Below are 20,437 nucleotides of genomic sequence, written 5' to 3'. Positions count from 1 at the left end.
AGAATGGATAAACATTTAAATTCTGTAAAAAGTATGTTGTTTAGCATTCAATTGTGAATTCACTGAGACCAGTTTCAAGTAATTTTGATTGAATTTAAATTTTTATCTAATATGCCTACAAGTAGAACTATTTTTAGAGGATGTGGATTCATTTGTGAGTTCTTTCCCCCTCAAAATGATGTTGCTTCCTCTGATGCATCATCTTAGACTTAATAAAAGATGTTGAAATATTCCTGGGGAGTGAAAGTGCAGTTTAAAAAGAAGAACTCCTCATTTCTTTTGTATTCACTTAGAAGCATGGTTAATAGTACTTGCATAAAAGGCCACACTTGTAAAGTAAAAGAACCGAATGTCTGTGTGTTGTAAATGATTTGTCTGCAATGTGTGCAGGGTGTTAATGGACTAAAACTAATGCTGTTAGTTTTGTGACGTCAAAGGAACTATTCTACAGCGAAAGCACATATGCTTTTAGGGCTCCTCATGGGTTCCTGCAATGGCAACTACACAATAAAGCACATTTGGCCACAGCACAAACTCTACCACACACTCCTCTCACATCACACTACTGAAAAACAGCACAGCTTTTTTTTTTTATACCCCCTCCAGGTGTCTATATATACATTTAAACAAAAAGGCCCACCTTTACAACAAATTATTAGTCTACTAGAAAAAGATTGAACACTGGCACACATTTTTAGAAAAAAAAAAGCCTGGAATAGAAAGAAGGTTTGCTTTTCGAATCATTTTCTTCTTCACAAGACTGAACACCATCTTAGAAAGCACAATATTCACAGAACCTTTTGAGCCAGCTAGAGGAAGGCTGGGCTAATTCCTGCCATCACCGATTAAATATGCGATTCTACATGACACTTCATGCAACAAATACGGCTGATCTGCAGACGACGTCCAATACATGAAATTGATAGGTGGATTCTTCTTCTTCTTATTTTTTTGACTGCTGTTGAAAATCTCTGGGCAGTTTCGGTTTGTTAGAACTGTTCTTGGCACTTTCAAGATGAAAACATCCATAATACAGACTAAAAACATGTTCAGAGTACAGTTTTCAGACATAAGGACAACCTAGTAGCGGTATTCCAATGACTGGAATGACCATATGTAAACACGCATGTATAATTCTCCTTAATTTACTCTATTAACCACTCAGTAGTACATCAGATCACTAAAGCCATTTCGGACCATTTATGGAACATTCGTTAAGTGAGTTTTTCTAATGGAGTCTATCAGAATGCAGCACTCTTCAATATCAGGGCTTTCGTCTTCCATCCCTGGAAAGTGTTGATGTCCACAGAGATGAATGCATTGCTCTTTTTTATACAGTATAACCCCTGTGCTGTGTTTCTACCATCAGAGGAAGAAGCAGGAGTCTTGGCCACAGGATGGCGCTCTTGCTCCTGCTTAAACCAGCCAACGAAGCACCAGACTGAGAAAGGCAGAAAATCCAGTGCCTTGGGTCTAGTTTTCTCCAGTTGTTGATTAAAGTGCCACATCTTGCGGTCCTCCAATGGTTCTTAAGACACTATCATATTAAGACATTTACGTAAAAAGATGAAAGGTTGAGATAGCAGTTCATCGTTTCATTGCTTCATAAGGCAGTTTGTTTCTTGTTACTTTGACCTGAAGAGAGAGAGAGAACAAGTTAAATTCATAGAAAAAAGTTTACATCTCACATCCTAAAGGTTTCTTTGGATGAAAGCATAAATGTTCCAAAAATAAGCCATTAATCATCCAAATAATGCTCAAGGAGTGTAAATATTACTAATCACACGTAATACATTTATTTGGCAGATATGTTTGTGGAAAGTGCATTATACTGGAAGCATAATCTATTCCAAGGTTAAGGAGCCCAGCACTGATTCTTTCTGGCAGTCCTAGGATTTGAACTCACCAGCCCACTAATCAAGAATTGGTGCACTGGTGGGCCAGCTGTTAAGACTCTGTGGTGAGAGTTCAGTTCTGTGGACTGCCAATGTTTCGGTTCCTGAGCAAGACCCTTAACCTACAACCCTTAACTCAGGCTAATTAAAAGTCTCTTTTAAATGAAGGTGTTACAAGCCAGAGAAACAAATGTAGATTTGGAAAATTATGAATGTAAAACCTGTAACTGGAATGATTTGAGAACATTGCATAAATATTGCAATGTAAAACAAATTCAATGCAACGTTCAAGCACAGTGAAGTGTCCCAGTGAATGATGTTGTCAGAAAGTTCCGGAATGATTTCAGCATTTTCAGTAGCGTTTCTGTGATTTTCTAAAATAAGCATTGCTCTAATATTGGTTCTCTTCCCAATATTCTCAGAGGTTTAATAGTTAGACAAGGATATTATCGAAGTTTATTTCCTGCAAGGGTTTTGTGGAGTGTTTAATATGTTCCTTACTGCAAAATGAGTTGTAGGAAACTTTACAACTTCAACATTACATAAAAAAAGTGTGTGTGTGTGTGTGTAATGTTGAAGTTGTAAAGTATATATATATATATATATATATATATATATATATATATTAGGACTGTCAATTGATTAAAAAATTAACTAATTAATTGCACAAATTTCTGTAATTAATCGCGATTAATCTATCAATAAATTAATTGCATTTTTCTACTTAAGACTGAATATTTATTTATGTAAAATCATCAAATTAATGTAGAGTAAACAGAGAAAGTATATTTAAATTCAAAAACCATTTTAATGGCTTAAGGTGCACAGCACAGTGCAAATACAAAAAAGAATAAGCAAAGATATTGTTGAAAGTTCAGAACATTGAACATTTTTCACTCCATAGACAGAATTTACTTAGTCCTTCTTTACACTCAGCCAGTTACTGAGGCAGACCAGTTTGTTTATGTTATCGGGGGACAAAGAAGCTTGCTTCTTTTGAATGATGTGGCCTGAGAGTGAGAACAACCTCTCACAAGGCACTGTAGTTGCAGGGCTTGCAGGTACTTGCGTGCAGTGGGTGCCAGCCTGGCATGTGCTCCCTCTCTCTTTGACCACCATTGTAGTGGACACCCCTCTATGTCCATTTTTCATGGATGCAAACGGCGCGCCTTTTGGCGGATGCCGCCTTTTTCACGGCTGTCTGGGGGACTTGTGTGAATCGCGCAGATCCGATGAGGGTTTTTTTGGGGGGGGCGTTGGAGTGTCTGATTATAATTTCATCAAAGTAAATTCTGTATTAAAATTACTAAATAAGCAAATGCCGTTACAGTCCATGAAACATAGGAAGTATAAGTATGAGAAGAAAACAGTAAATCAGGAAGCTGCGCACGTAAAGCCAATTACGTAACTTACGTAACTTATGTTGGACTGATGGAAATCCTTGCGCATGCAGTGAAGTGCAGCCAGCAGCAGATAATGGCACGCAACCAATTGGCTTTACGTGCACAGCGTAAAGGCGCGTCGTTTGCATCCATGATTTTTGGCTCTGCTTTGTAGCGATCCAGACAATGCTCTATGGACTCCTCCTCATCATCTGTATCTGAGTCAGAAGAACCCAGCAAGATGGACGTCCTCCTCTTCTTTGGTGACGGCTCCTCTGTTGTCTTAGCAGGTGGTTGTTGTGCACGTGTCTCTCTCATCATCAGATCATGTACTAAAGCTCATACCTCACTCCTTTCATCTTTTGGAAGGCACTTAAGGTCTTTAAACCTAGGGTCAAGGGCAGTAGTGATCTTCAGCCATTTGAGGTTGGTGCTATCCTTCCGTTGAGCTAGGTCAGTGGTAAAGGCCTTCTTGAACCTCAGAACATAAATTGGATCATCGTCTGAGGGCTCCATAACTTTGAACAAGTGGCGTAAGGCTGGCAAGACCACTGAATAGGAGACATACTGCTCTTCCCCCAGCAGTTCAGTTACATATCTGCAATGGAAAGCACAAGGTGTTAAACATTTCAGTAAATCTTTATTAGCAACACAGAGAACCTGTGCACGCACACACACACAGGTGAAAAAGAGAGGGAGAGAGAGAAAACGGTACACATATACTGTACACAGGAGATAGGGAGAAAGAAAGAGAGGGAGGAGAAACAATAAATAAATAACTTGCGGTACCTGCAAGGTTCAAGTAGTTCCTCCAGCTTTTGCAGTTTGGCAAGCTCCTGGTCAGTCAACATGGCAACCTTGCTCTTCCTCATACAAAGTGTGTATTCTTGACACGATGGTTCCTCTCGAGGGTAAATTATAAGAGGTATCTCCCGATGCAACACGAATTACTTCTCTCAGTCCATCATCCTCTACTGTGCTAACTGGGTGGCAGTTTTTAACTATCCAAGTAACCAAGGAATTGGTTAACTTTTCACTTACAGGTTTCGTTATTTGCCCACGAGTGCCACACTCCTGTAGTGTAGACTGGCGAGGTCCAGTGGAGGTAATTTCAGCAGGGTGTTTTGCTTTGAGGTGATACGCTAAAGACGTGTTACTTCTGTGTTAATTAAATTCGGCTTTGCAAACTGTGCAAATTGCCTTAGTTTTGTCCAACGAGCCATCGGGCAACTTTTTAAAATGAAACTTTCCCCCTAAAAGTTCACCCTTATCCATCTTTCCACCATAGACTCTCCTTTAGTTAGGATAGCTGTTTCTGCCCGGTTTTCCCGCACACGTAACCAAAGGTTATGGGTCAGCCACCACTGGAAGTAAACAAAACCACGTTAATTGCGTTAATTTTTTTAATGCATTAAATGTTTAAAATTAATCGCCAAAATTAACGCGTTAACTTTGACGGCACTAATATATATATATATTCTTAGAAACCTGAAAAATGGGAATGATCTACGACCTAAAAGTGAAGTCCTTCTCTAGTTTGTGTGAATAGCAAACAGTAATTTAAGAACAAGTAAATGATAATAATAACAATAACCAGAAGGGCACTTGGTAGAGTGCATACCTCCGCCAATCCACATATCAACATCAAAATCAAATCACTTGAACCTAGGATAATACTAAAGCTGTCGACCAAATTTCATCCAAATCCATTCACTACCTTTTGAGTTACATTGGGAACAGTCAAACAAATAAATGAAAAGTCGTGCAGAGCACGATACTTGCGAAAATCACAAAGAAACAGACGTTATGGCCGATTAGGTGTTTTTACAAGATTTGACCTTGACCTTTGACCTACCAAAAACTATTGATGTCTTTGTGTGACACTAATGAGTTGTCCTGTGCATTTTGGTGAAGATTGGTCAAGAAATGACGACGCTAGAGCACCAACAAACAAACGGACAAACAGCCAGATCAACATACTTGCAAAAATCTCCAATTTTCGCAAGTAACAAACAAATTGAGGCTAAAGTCAAGTCAATTTATTTGTATCGCACTTTTAACAGTAGGCATTGTCACAATATTGAAAACATATCCTCCTGCAACAACGTTGCTGAAGGTAATAATAATTTCATTCCAAAACAAACAAAGAAAACAAAAAATGAAGGCCATTCCAATTTTGAACACACATTTCCATGATAGCAGTGTCGAGACCTCCTTATACTAGGCTGTAAACTGAATGGTATTATTATTTTCACTCAGGCTGGGAAATACAAGAACAGAAAGAAGAAGAAGCCTTTGTCACATGTACTCAAGCACAGTGAAATTCCTCCTCTGCATTTAATCCATCTGAAGACAAGTGAGCAATGAGTGCGCACACACACACACACACACACACACACACACACACACACACACACACACCCAGAGCAGTGAGCAGCTATGCTTGGAGCAGTTGCGGGTAAGGTGCCTTGCTCAAGGGCACTTCAGCCATGATACAGAAGCAGGAGAAAGTGCTGTTCATTCATTTACTCAACTCCCCTCACATTTTTCCTGCTGGTCCCAGAAATCAAACCGGCGACCTTCTGGGCTCAAAGCTGCTTCTCTCACCTTCAGGCCATGGCTGCCCCATACAACAATATTTAACAGTTATTCCACAAAATCGAGTTGTACATGAGCTGATAGCTGACAAGGCACATACAGTAGCACTGAGTTGGCTATAAGCCATGCATGATGAGATTGAGTGGAATAACTGTTGTATTCTGTCCACATTCACTGGATTTTGAGAAAGAGAGCATTTTTATTTTTAGCAAGTACAGTGAAAAAAACTTTATGCAAAATGTCCGACAAAATCATTTCTGCTTAACAAACCAGCAAAATGATAGTAGCAATTTGTGAAAAATGCAGTACTAATAATTCTTGAAAAATTAAAAAAAGATATGTTCTTACCATCAAATACTTGTATTCCATATTTTGTTGCTTTTTTGTATTTTTGGGGTTTTGTTTTTGAGTAGTTTTTATTTTGTCCTTGGTTGGTTCAGCAGCATGCTCTGCCATTTTATTTTTCTCTACTCACAGTATAGCTGATAGCCTAGTAGTAGCCAGAGAGCGCGACTGCTCATATCCAGTGAATGTGGAAAGAATAATATATCAATATCTGTGACACTGAGTCCAAAAAAGTGTTGCCAGGTCTCAGTGTTCTTATAACTACTCAATGTTACAAGAACATTGTTGAACTTTACCTTGTTTTCCCACCACACCACACCACACCACTGTTGATTATTTTCCTATATCAGCACAACCACCGGCGTGGGAACCGGGGGTGCGGGGGGTGCGGCAGCACCCCCTGGTGGTGGACCCTCAAAACTGACATGAACATAAAACAAAACTTACATGAAAATATATTTGTTTATTTATTTGTTTTCATTTGGCTCTGCTGATTTTATATGTCATGTTTTAGATGTAGGATGATGAGGGCTACATTTTAGTTATTTAAAAAAGGATTTAATTAAAACTTATAACTTAATATGTAGCCTAGTGGACCATCAGAAATTTTTGTCGTGACGTTGACGTTCAGCTTTTCAGCGCGCGAAATTACAACAGGAAGCGAGTACGAGTCGACCGTCTGTAGAGAAGAGTAAGAGTTAGTTAGTTAGTTAGTTGATACTTAATAGTTACTATGTCTCAGAAGAGAACCATGTGGATTTAAGTGGAATAATTGCGAGAAGTCATATGATCAAGACAGCGTTTTAAGGTAAGGCCATTTGGTTATTAATTTTGCCCGCTGTGTCGTGTTCACTTGAGCCTATTTGGTATGCCTTGAACAAGTGCAGGTGTTGCTAGCATCGTGCTTTGAAGTTGACTCAGATGTAACCACAGTCTTAAAAAATGTTCGTTTAAAACGGTGTGTCCATGCTCATCATGTTTTACTTTTACTTTTCTTAATGGAGAGTGTGAAATACCGCTGCATCACTTTTATGAGTGATTTTTGCAATAGAACACTAAGTTAGTGTCACTAACCCATAGTAGTAGGATGAGTGGGTTCATGGATTTTGGTCTGTTGATTGAGAGAACCATGGTGTTTGTGTTGTTCCAGCGAGAGTTTTGTTCTGTTTCGTGTGTGTGTGTGTGTGTGTGTGTGTGTGTGTGTGTGTGCGCGTGCATGCGACTAACTACTGTATTTGAAATGCACACTCGCTTGACTGGATCTGGGTATGTAAGGCTGTAATCGGGTGGAATCCGTGTCTCCTTCAGTTTATCTAGAGCAGATGTAAAACCTGCGACTGTTAAACCACAGCTGTGCGCTTCTGCTTCTAAAATAACCTGTCCTTCGTAATCATGTTAACTGAGAATTGTCATTGACAGACAGGCTTCAGATTCTTCCGTCATCACTCAAAAAAAAAAAAAAACGTCGTTTTTACGGATTAGGCCTATAAGTAGTAGGCAGTTTAACGAAATATTGCAATTGCAAGCTTAAAAGGATTTCGGACGCCTGATTGGTTAAAATGCAGGAAATTGCATCTAAGAAATACAAAATTTTCTGGGGGAGGACCCCCAGACCCCCCTTCAAAAAAATGTCCCAGGTCATGTCACAGCACCCCCTGCCGACAATGTCTTCCCGCGCCGCTGAGCACAACCAAAAGCGTTTTATTCATTACATACTGACCACCACTTTCCTCCACATGGTCAGTGGGAATATACAGTAGAAGCGGCACTCTGTTGCCTCCAAAATTACAATTTATGTCATCCTGAGAAAGGATAATTCATTTAAATTGTTACCCAAAGTTCAACCAGAATATGCCACATGATCTGTATGGACTCATTAACTGTAGATTTTGTCTCCCACAGTTATCACGGGGATTTTCTTTTTCTTTTGTTTACAGCCTCATTTACATTCAGGTTTGCTCATCTGCCTGCCCCTTTCCCTCATGGCTAATTATTGGACATGTGACCTTTTCCATTTGCCACTTTTACATGGCAAAATATATTCTGCCATGTATTTCCACTGCACTGTGTTTAGAGTTTGAGACAGTTTCCTCCATATATATGAAAATAAAATGTGCTACGTACACAAAAAATAATATTGTGCAAAGCAAAAGTTTGGAGATTGACTAGAATTTGATATTTATAAAGATGACAGGCCTGTGACACAGGAAAATTTGATTCGGTCAGCCAAAATACAAAAGACTGACTGAATCTTGTATGTAATTTGCAGTGCATCTGTAATAACAAATCACACAAATGCAGAGATACGCTTTCATGGGAGTGAGGTTGTGCACCTCATCTGTAGATTAATCCTCTTTTTACATATCCTGAATAGATATAATCCTCATTAATCCCAATTTTAGGCAGATGTTTCCTGCAGACAAGGACGGATGGATCTGGGAATTGCAGGAGCTGTTATAATTTATTACAGAACCAAAAACCTATTTACTTTTGCCTTTTTCAGCAACTTGGGAAGCTGGAAGTGAAGCATATGCACAGATGTTTGCTTCTTTAGTCGTGTCCTGAAAGCTGATAAATTAATAAATGTGATTATTACTTGCCAAACTGTACAGATAATCCCAGTAAAATCTTGGCCAAATTCTATAAAAGACTCTGAAATAACATGCTCTCGGTATCAGATTATATGAAGAAGATCCTCTAATGATAGACCTGCAAGTAAAAAAAAAAAAATGCCACCATCAAGCCTGATCTGGGCTTGTCCAGAAAATGGGCTTGTGTAAACAAATATTCTTCAAGGTGAGCTTGTGGTAATAAGAATATTTTTCTGTCCATTATTATGTTTTATTTAAAGATTCTGAATGCAAAGTTGAATTCTGGGCAAAATGCTCTATTTCTATTGCTGTTGGAGTTTCGAGATGTTGTGCTGCTGTACACACTGTGTACCCTATGTGTAAGTGTTTTGCCGAAATAAAAAGTGTCCCACATTTTATGATTCCAGAAATTGCCGAAGCAAGTGAGCAGCAACATCACATTACCATCATGGGGCATTTGACCTACTAGGAAAGCCTGCCTAGTGAGTGCAGCTGTAAGACAGAGCAAGGTTAGGTGACATGTCATTTTCTGGACAGATAACTAAATCATTCTAGCTAGTACTTAGCTATCTTAGCCTTAGAATGCATGGGCTCGACTCCACGGTAGCAAGTATGGCGTTATACACCTAATGTTTTGATCTAACAGAGACAGAAATGAGAACACAAAAACAGTAACAGAGAAAAGATACATTCGTCTTTTGTTTCACGGATCTATTTGCGAATGTCAACCACAAATTACATCCCTGCCACTCAAAACTCTCTGAGGTTGATACAGAGTTACGATGTTTCCTGTGCATCACCATCTTGGTGTAACGTAGTTCCACAGTTATGCTAATTAGTTAAAGCTCCTTGCGCTTGGCCGTTTTTGTGAGGCTGTACTGTTTACCTTAAGAGGTAGGATAGTCGGTCCCAAAATGGAGAAAAGCGACCCTAAGCACGTCAAAATGATCACATCTCATCTGCATGATATTGTTCTTGTGAGACATAGGAAAATGCCATGCACAATAAAAGAAATTTTAAAATTTCAGATAACTTTGCAGTCAGTACCTTTAAGTTTTGCTATTGACATTAATGTGTTTGTAGCCGTTCCGTCAGTTTCACTTAATCCCATGCCATCTTTCTAATGGTGTTTTGTAGCAGCACTCACAGTGTAGGATATTAATCGGACAATTTTTGACAACACTGTCACTGGCTGTCTTTGGTTGCAATGGCATGACCAATTTATGATATGCAATTTTTGTCTGTGACAGTACACAGCAAATTCCTCAGTGTTGAATTAACACTTTCAGAGTTAATTTGTGTCCAGTTGGACCTATATAAACACTCTGGTTGTTAATTCAACACTGGGGATTTTGCTGTGTATAAGGCCAAAAATAATCACACAATTTAAACCCAGGGTAAGGTAGCTAAGAAGTAATGAAGGCTTATCGCTACCACTTTAGGACTGTGCAAACTTCAAGCCCAAAGACTTTAAAGATGAAGTGACAGAACTTCCTTAAACATATAATGATTTAGCCTTGAATCTATACTGACTGTCTGTACTCAAATCCATACATCTACAGTACATGGATTATTATGGTACATTCAGACCAAACGCAGCAAGAGCATCAAAATCACTCTGGCTGTCCTTCTAATGACTCTGTCAAAGCCTGTGGATACTCTGTGACGCAGAGAGGAACTGTAAGGGCCATTTAGGCCTTCAGAGAAGGCCAAAACATATCAGCATTTCAAATATTATATTTAATTTCCTTCATTCTTTCATAATTTCATTTTAATTATTCTCTTATAATTTTAATTTGGCCTCGTTTTCTATCAAATTTGCTTCAGAAATGAAAAGGTTGCTGTCCTGAAAGCATTAAAATAGAGTTATCCAATGAGATTTTTTTTGTTTGTTGTCTTTAGGCTGAGAAGAATTTAGAGTTGTCTCACTCATTGGTTAGGACTTCATTGCCGGGACAGAAGGCCATGGCAGTGTATGTTTATGTAGGAAGTGACAGATGAATTAACCAATCAGATTTTGATTTATAGTGGGAGGGACAAAAAATTCATCCTCCTAGAACTTCTCAAAGGCCAATGCGAGCTTAACCGCAAGTCGGCAGTGTCAGCACAGCAGTGAAATACAGTGTCTTGCAAAAGTATTCACCCCCTTTGTTTTTCCTGTTTTGTCATATTACAAGCTGGAATTAAAATGGATTTTTGGAGGTTTAGCACCAATTTATTTACACAACATGCCAACCACTTTAAAGGTGAAAATTGTTTTATTGTGACACAAACAATAATTAAGACAAAAAAACATAAATCTGGAGTGTGCATAGGTATTCACTCCCATCCCCCCCCCCAAAAAAGTCAATACTTTGTAGAGCCATCTTTTGCTGCAATTACAGCTGCAAGTCTCTTGGGGTATGTCTCTATTAGCTTAGCATATCTAGCCACTGGGATTTTTGCCCATTCCTCACGGCAAAACTCCTTCAATTTAGATGGGTTGCGTTGATATCCAGCAATCTTCAAGTTATGCCACAGATTCTTAATTGGATTGAGGTCTGGGCTTTGATTAGGCCATTCCAAGACATTTAAATGTTTCCCTTTAAACTACTCCAGTGTAGCTTTAGCAGTATGTTTAGGGTCATTGTCCTGGTGGAACGTGAAGCTTCGTCCCAGTCTCAAACCTCTGGCCGACTCAACTAGGTTTTTCTCCAGAACTGCCCTGTATTTAGTGCCATCCATCTTTCTTTCAGTCCTGACCAGCTTTCCTGTCCCTGCAGATGAAAAATATCCCCACAGCATGATGCTGCCACCAACATGCTTCACCGAAGGAATGGTGTTCTCAGGGTGTTGGGTTTGCGCCACACATGGCATTTACAGTGATGACCAAAAAGATCAATTTTAGTCTCATTTGACCAGATAACCTTCTTCCATGTGTTTGGGGAGTCTGCCACATGCTGTTGGGCAAACTCCAAACGTGATTTTTTAAGCAATGACTTTTTTCTGGCCACTCTTCTACAAAGCCTCACTCTGTGGAGTGTATGGCTTAAAGTGGTCCTATGGACAGATACTCCCATCTCCGCTGTGGGTCTTTGCAGCTGCTTCAGTGTTATCTTTGGTGTCTTTGATTAATCTCTGATTAATGTCCTCCTTGCCCGGTCTGTGAGTTTTGGTGGGCAGCCTTCTCTTGTCAGGTTGGTAGTGGTGCCATATTCTTTCCATTTTGCTATAATAGATTTCATGGTGCTCTGTGCGATATTCAAAGTTTGGGATATTTTTTATAATCCAACCCTCATCCATACTTTATCACAACTTTGTCGCTGACCTGTTTGGAGTGCTCCTTGGTTTTCATGTTGCTTGCTTCATAGTGTTGCAGAGTCAGAGTCCTTCCAGAACAGGTTGATTTATACAGACATCATGTGACATGTGATACTTTGATTGCACACAGGTGGAGCTTAATAAACTAATTATGTGACTTATGAAGTGAACTGGTTGGACCAGCTCTTATTTAGGGGTTTCATAGGAAAGGGGGTGAATACCTATAAAAAAAGCGCTATAAAAATAAACTTGACTTGACTAGTGTTAGCGAATGCTAATAAAGCGGTCAAGCCAGTGCTATTGAGAGCAAGTAGCACAGGCTTAATGACCAAGAAACTAAGATTTCTATCTCCACACTCTTCTTCCACACTCCAGATTTCTGTTTTTTCATCTTATTGTTTGTATCACAATAAAAAAAAAAAAAAAAACAATTTGGACCTTTAAAGTGGTAGGCATGTTGTGTAAATCAAATGGTGCAACCTTCCAAAAATCCATTTTAATTCCAGCTTGTAATGCAACAAAACAGGACAAAACACCAAGGGGGTTGAATACTTTTGCAAGACACTGTAACCTTCCAGCTGGTGTAGCGTTCATCAGTAGTGAGATCCTGAGATCGAGATGCTGACCTCTCCTCGGACCTGCCTGATCCATCCTGATGCCCGGTGTCTGGCTGGAGTCTCATCATATCGCTCCTGTAGAGGACGGCTCCATATGGACAGCTGGAATTCACACTTGGAAGATGCTTTGGACACTTACGGTACAATAATGCTTTTATGGCTGAGGACTACAGTTGACTTACTAACTTTAGGACTGCAGTTGTCATGAACAGTTTTGCACTCAAATTTCCATCATTGAAGAGTTATAACATCAACAAAACAGACTTCATGTTAAAACTGTTATAATCACATTGTCATCACCCAAATGAGGATGGGTTCCCTTTGGAGTCTGATTCCTCTCAAGGTTTCTTCCTCATGTCGTCTGAGGGAGTTTTTCCCTGCCACTGTTGCCACAGGCTTGCTCATTGGGGATAGATTAGGGATAAAATTAGCTCGTGTTTAAAGTCATTAAAATTCTGTAAAGCTGCTTAGAGACAATGTCTATTGTTAAAAGCGCTATAAAAATAAACTTGACTTGACTAGTGTTAGCGAATGCTAATAAAAATTATTATATATATATATATATATATATATATATATATATATATATATATATATAAAATAAATATTGAGAGCAAGTAGCACAGGCTTAATGACCAAGAAACTAAGATTTCTATCTCCACACTCTTCTTCCACACATGCTTGCCACAGTATTTTTCACTCAGACTTAAGTATTCATTTTCCTGTGTAATTTACTGAGTTTTAAAATCAACATCGACAACTACACACAACGGAGCTCCCTGGCAGCCTGCTGTTAATCCTTTGCAAAATCCTTTTTTGGTGTGTCCGGCGAAGTTTTGGCTGAGCTGAAGCCCCAGCTCCAATAGTAATGGCTCATCACTTCTGTGATGTACATTATATTGGCGGCTACAAGTTTGTTTGGAATGCTTGGTCACAAAGCAAACATTCAACTGGTACCTTTGTGCCAACTGACCATAAGTAGGGCATAAGTTACACATTGACATTATCTCTAGCCGCTTTATCCTTCTACAGGGTCGCAGGCAAGCTGGAGCCTATCCCAGCTGACTACGGGTGAAAGGCGGGGTACACCCTGGACAAGTCGCCAGGTCATCACAGGGCTGACACATAGACACAGACAACCATTCACACCTACGGTCAATTTAGAGTCACCAGTTAACCTAACCTGCATGTCTTTGGACTGTGGAGGAAACCGGAGCACCCGGAGGAAACCCACGCGGACACGGGGAGAACATGCAAACTCCACACAGAAAGGCCCTCGCCGGCCCCGGGGCTCGAACCCAGGACCTTCTTGCTGTGAGGCGACAGCGCTAACCACTACACCACCGTGCTGCCGGGCATAAGTTAACCTCATGAAATCTTTTCAATGTGAAGGGAGGAAATTAATCGAAGGAAAAATAATGACCAATTATGATACATGTTTTGTAAGAAAATGACAAACTAATTAAAAACCTTTATTTTGGTATGACTTTTGTGTTGATGCTAAGTCAAATTTCAACATGCAGTTTATAGGACACATTTACTAGCCTTGGTATTTAATTAACATTAACCTTCTTTTAAATTTATGTCCCTGTATGCAAAGAGGGACACCAGGCTCGACATTAACAGTAATCTGTCTTGTCAGGACAAAACATTTGGTTGTCCTGGACAGTCAAATCCGCATCTGCCTGTACGACGGGACAAGTTGAATATTTGTTGAAAATCACCATTTTTATAGTAACTATTCAAGAGTTACATCAATAAAGTTCCAGCAAAACTAGTTCAATACCCTCAGTGATTCGGCCATGTTACTGTTTACAAAATTCTGGGGAAGGTGCATGTGTAAAAATAACCATGTCGTAATATCTAATTATAGATTATTAGACTGTGAGTTCATTGAAATTGTAGAACTGGTGATCAAACACCTCAGTAAAATAAATATTTGTGGTGAATCTTCACTTCATTCAGACATTCATTGTGTTTTTCTTTTGTACGGTTCATATTAACCATTACAAATGTCGTAAAATATTTTGCGGGAATTTTTTGACAGTGCTGAACTCACTCATGGTTTGTTTTCATTCACAACGTGATTCTGTCCCCCTTATCATGTCCAACTCGTTTTCTTTTGGTCTAATTTCTTTCAATTAATTTATACTTTATGTTTTAATGGATTAAGCAATATTTAACCTTATTTCCTCCAGAATCTTTGACTTTGGGTGAGTCTAACTCTTAAAACTGCAGATCAGGTAATGAGTTATAACAACACATGCACCATAATGAGAGGATTGGATAGTTTTTGTTGATTGTTACAGTTGAAATTTGAGTTTTATTGAAAAATTATAAATAATTAAAGCATAATGATAACTATACCTACTTTTTAATAAACTTTGTTAATCACTTTCCATTCATTGAACTAGTAAATACATAGTAATAAAAAGATTATGGTCTGGACAAGTGAGAAATCTTGCTGCTTGTCTGACTGGACGAGTGGATTAAAAAGTTAACATTGAGCCTTGGGACACATCATAAAAAATGGGGAAACCCACCACTGCATTTATTCATTTCCCCTCCATTGGGAACAGTTTGAATGAAACTAAAATTCCCATGATTTTTTTCTCTAGTATTCTCTCGAGCAGAGCACTTCTAAATTCTGATTGGTTGCTGCTGAATCATGTCATAGCTCATTACCATAAAGTTGCCTTGACTTGAATTTTATTAACTTGAATCTGAACTTGAAAATGAAAGACTTCCAGTCACTTTGATACCCTCTCAGCGTTGGTCTGAATGTACCATTATTTCTTGTAGAGAGGATTGAGTTTCTTCATTCACAGACTGAAAAATGAAGAAAAAATCTGAAAAAGGCCTGGCCTCTGCTGGCGTATTGGCATTGCCCACACCCAGCTCCTAGCATGCTTCTCTCATCATCAGCATACACACTGTGCCTGTGGGAAAACTGACGCAGCGAGTTCAATGTGTGCTCTTCACCTTGCTCTTGTTACCTCACACACAGTTCATATTGAAAGGCGCTTCAACTGGGGCTAGCTGTTCGACCCTTACAGTGCCTGAAGGTGAGTCATGGCAGCCCCACCTCTCTCCACAGCCATATGTGCCATCCCACCCTGCACCGAGTTCCTGGCATGGCTCAATGCCAAGCAGGTCAAGCTCAGCCAAGGGAGTGGCCTGCCTGAGAATGGTCAACTGCTGTCAAAGTCATTCACACGCCAAGCATGTTGTGAACACCTGCCATGTGTTTCCATACCAGAGGGACTGTGCCAGTTCTTTCAAGGTTCTTTCAGAGGGGTGACTTTGGGTAAAATCGAGACTGTGTCATACACTGATTCATTCAACTTTTTCTTATTGAACCTTCCAGGATTATACAGGATGTCTATTATGGTACTTCATATCTTTACAGTACTAACCAGAAGGGCATACCTTTGTCAAGCCACATATTATCAACATCAAAATCAAATCACTTGAACCTTGGATCAAAGCTGTAAAGCTGTCCACCAAATCTGTTCACTACTTTTTGAGTTGCATTGGGATCAGACAAAAAAAAAAATCTTGCATCTGCACACACATACCCGGACTTGCATCAAAATCAAATCAGCAACTGTTCCTTGGCCCATGGCCCACCTTTTCTCAAAATTTCATCAAAATTTTGATCCATTCACTACTTTGAGTTACATTGGGAACAAACAAACAAACAAACAGAGGAGAAAACATAACCTTCTGCAACAAAGTTGGTGGAGGTAATAAAAACAATACTGTTTGTGTATCATGTTTCATGTTTTACACCAGTGTGATTGAAATAGAATCACACAGTGAACTGCAATGCAGTGGCATAGATTGCTTTTAAAGGTGGCTCACATTCAAATTTAACACTATTTCACTGAGTAATTTTTAATCAGCCATACTCTGTGGTGTTTTTGTTTTCCACCATTAAACACATTAAATGCAATGCGATTAAAAAGTTTTGCTTTTCAGTGTGGCATTCTACATGTCACTAATGAACAACAATACACTCCAAAAAAAAAAAAAAAAAAAAGACATCTTGGCTATTATAAGATTACCTTTAACCACATACACTACTGTGCAAAAGTCTTAGGCACCCTATTTTTTTCATACAAACTTTGTTGTTGATTTATATTTTATGACTTCTACATATCGAGTCAGTACAAAAACATTTTAGAGTTCCAAACGTTCATTTTCCAGCACAAAATTAAATGTTACAGAAAAAAAATGTTTGTATCTGAGCAGCATATTACATAAGAGCGCACTTTTCAGATTGAAAAAGAAAAAATAATGACGGCTACTGGGTTTTGGTGCAAAATTAAGAAGCAAGTGTGACAAAGTGTCCAAAAGAACTGTAGCTGGTTCTGTAAGGTGCTCAGTAAAACCTACAGCTTGTTTCCTTATAAAACTGCACTCATTGTACCTGAGACTACCATTTTTTTTTTTAAAGCAAAGGGTCGTCTCACACCAAATATTGATTTTGTTTCATTTATTATGGCTTACTGTTGTTTATAGTATTTTCTTAATGTTGAAACATTTCATTTAATTATTTTAAAGCCATTTTTGGTCTAAAGCATTTCTTTACAAAGACTACTATAGATGATTATTTAACCAGTTTCAGGACATCTTTCCTCATTGCAAGCTTTAGATTTCCTTGATGAGAATTGTCAGATCATTTTGCTTATTTCTAGAAAAAAATCTTAAAATTGCCAATAGAATTTCAAGCTTGAAATGAGTAACAATTCTATAAATAGGCTTCATTATCTTATCTTTGGTTGACTGTAATCTTATAATAGGACCTACTAGAGAAATCTGACTACCTGTATACACAAGATATTTTCACTTAGAAGTTAACAAGATATCATTTTCAGATATCTTGAGATAGTGCAGTGACATGGACTGATTTAAAGGTGGATCACATTCATGTCCTCAAATTCAACGAATCATTTTTTTTTAAAGAAAAAGAGTAACACCTTTCTGATTGAGTACCATTAGAAATCAGGTAACATCAAAGCAAGGCAGTGAAGGTTTAGCTTTTTAGTGTGGCATGTTTCCTGCATGTCGCTAATGAAAAGAAATACAGTTTGTGGATTCTATTTCATGTTTTCCCACCAGTGTGAGTGGTTTTCACTCGAGTCTGGAATCTTCTCCATACAACGAACAGGTGATTGTTGTAGAAATCATTGTGTATACATTTAACAATTATTCCATGAAATCGAGTCGTACATGAGCTGATAGCCGACAAGGCGTGTAGCAAGATTGAGTGGAATAACTGTTATTCTATGTACATTTTGAGAAACAGTGCATTTTTATTTTTTGCAAATTCAATAAATAAAAATTTATACAAAACATCCAACAAAATCATTTCCTCTTAGGCGGACTTCTTAAAAACCTATCAATGGCTGCACAAACTGACTTTACTGTTGTTTTTTTTGTAGAAAGTGTCATCTTGCTGTCATGCCAAGGTATAGAATGGCTTTAGATATTTATTTCATTCTTCCTTGGACCTTTCAGTTCTGTAATTTTCAAAATTCTTTGAGCTTTTGAAACAGTCTAAAAAAAAAATCAACGAATTTCAATACTTAAAGATGAAGAATGCAAACAAACCGGCAAAATGACAATAGCAATTTGTGAAAAATGTGATAATTCTTGGGGGGGGGGGGGGGGGGGGAATATATATATATATATATATATATATATATATATATATATATATATATATTTTTTTTTTTCTTATCATCAAATACGTTCATTCCATATTTTGTTGTGTTTTTGATTTTTTGGAGTTTTGTTTTTTCGAGTAGAGTTTTTATTTCATCCTCAGTTGGTTCAGCAACACAATCCGCCATTTTGTTTTTCTCTATTAACAGTATATGAGCTGATATCCTAGTAGTAGAGCAGCCAATCAGAGCAGGCGATTGCTTATATCCAGTGAATGTGGATAGAGTGAATCTGTTTAACTTAGGCCTTCTTTTTTTGTGCTCAGGATGCTAATATCTACTGAATTTTCTTAAAAACACCTCAGTAGTAGATCATCACTTTACATTCATCCACAATGGGACTCTTATTAAGAACTGTGTGTGTGGTAATGAGGGGAAGGTGAATTTGAGACATCTGTTTTTCACACATAAAACTCGTGACATCCCTTTTCCCCAGGCACAACATGTAGCGTGATGAAGGAAAAAAGCGTGCTAGGAGTTATAGTGCTGATGCTGAAATGCCAAGAAGGCACAGGGCATTTTTATAATGAAGGCAAGGTTTTTCATCCTTCAGTCTGTAGCAAAATCAATTACCTCCCCAAGAAGTGACACTCTGCCCTGATGTATATGTTTGATGATTGACCATCAGTGTAGATTTGAGGTAAATCATTTAATTGTATGTTCAATGTTATGGCTCATTCACACAATGCAAAGCGGTTCAATTGTCATTATTACATTAGTACTGATTACAGAAATCAAATCATGTCTGAAATATTCAGGCTTGACATTTACATCCTACGTTCTGCAAACAACCTTTAGACAAAGTGTTTGTGAATTGTTGCCGTTTGGACCAAACCAATACAACTCAAGTGAGCAGTCAATAGGTTAATAACTATACAAATTCAATAAGAAATGTAAAGATTTTAATGACACTTATATTGGCGTTTAATGCATGCTTATATTTAAAAATAAGCATAAGACCACCTTCTATCCTTCTCTGTAGACCAGAAGTCGAGCTAGGGGTTGGCAGTTTGGGTTTGAACCCTCTCCTGACCTTTCCAAATGCCTATTTGTGAGTGGTTAACATAATACACAGACTGCAGCTGATTATATACATGCCTAATAACATGTTTTGTGCAGGAATTCCAGCATAATGATGGTCTTTATAATGACTATAATGATGTTCAGGAAGGTTTAACAAAGCCATCACTGTGCTTCCTAACTACTGAGAATGTCAAGTAAATATGTCACTTAGTTTTACAACTCCAAATCAGTAAAAGTTGGGATGCTATGTTGAAACGGAAAGTGAAAACAATGATTTCTAAATAATCTTTGACATGTATTCAATTCAAAATAACACAGCAGCACATTATTTGACGTTTTACCTCATGAATATTTTTCAAAATAAATACTTTTCAATTTTAATTCTTGCAACACATTAAAAAAATGTTGGAATGGTAAAGCATTTATCACTTTATAATGTTACAATTCTTTCTCACAACACTTAAAAGATGAGTCAGTTTAGCGACTGAAGACACCAAGCGATGAAGCATTTCAGGTGTTATTTTATTCCGTTCTTCCTGCAAACAGGTGCTAAGTGGATGATTATACTTCATGCATCTGGTTAACTGTACACATCACATATTGAGCTTATTCCTCCCCTCAAAAAATAATGAATTCCTGGTTACACCACTGATGTAGACAGCTCACTGAGACGTATGTTGTATCTGTCAATAAACCAAATCCTTTCAAATCTCCCATGGTGAACAAAAAGCACCTCAGTGCATCCAGCCACATTCTCATAAACTTTTAAGCTGTCAACAGAGACAGAGCAAACAACCCCAGCTCTCTTCATGTTGACCCAGACTATCTGAGCTAGGCCAACTGTGATATTATTTCTTATTGATCATACAGTGAACTCCTGCAGGTTTCTCTCATCATCTGTCCACTGTGATGCCCTACTCTGTCCAAATGGAGTCAATGTGGCCATCATGAGGCACA

General features: G+C 38.3%; 1 protein-coding gene across 1 annotated transcript in view; it reads right to left on the bottom strand.

The window, feature by feature from the left end:
* Positions 1 to 1,572: 1,572 nt before the first annotated feature.
* The window catches only part of nkain2 (sodium/potassium transporting ATPase interacting 2), a 680,821-nt gene continuing 661,956 nt past the window's right edge, over positions 1,573 to 20,437 (bottom strand). The window contains exon 7 of the mRNA XM_060915828.1: positions 1,573 to 1,635. Within this exon, the coding sequence (XP_060771811.1) occupies positions 1,626 to 1,635 (10 nt within the window). The 3' untranslated portion in view covers positions 1,573 to 1,625. The remainder of the gene's footprint in view (positions 1,636 to 20,437) is intronic.

Source organism: Neoarius graeffei, chromosome 3, assembly GCF_027579695.1.
Source record: "Neoarius graeffei isolate fNeoGra1 chromosome 3, fNeoGra1.pri, whole genome shotgun sequence".
Classification (NCBI taxonomy): domain Eukaryota; kingdom Metazoa; phylum Chordata; class Actinopteri; order Siluriformes; family Ariidae; genus Neoarius; species Neoarius graeffei.
This window is presented reverse-complemented; position numbering and strand designations above follow the sequence as displayed.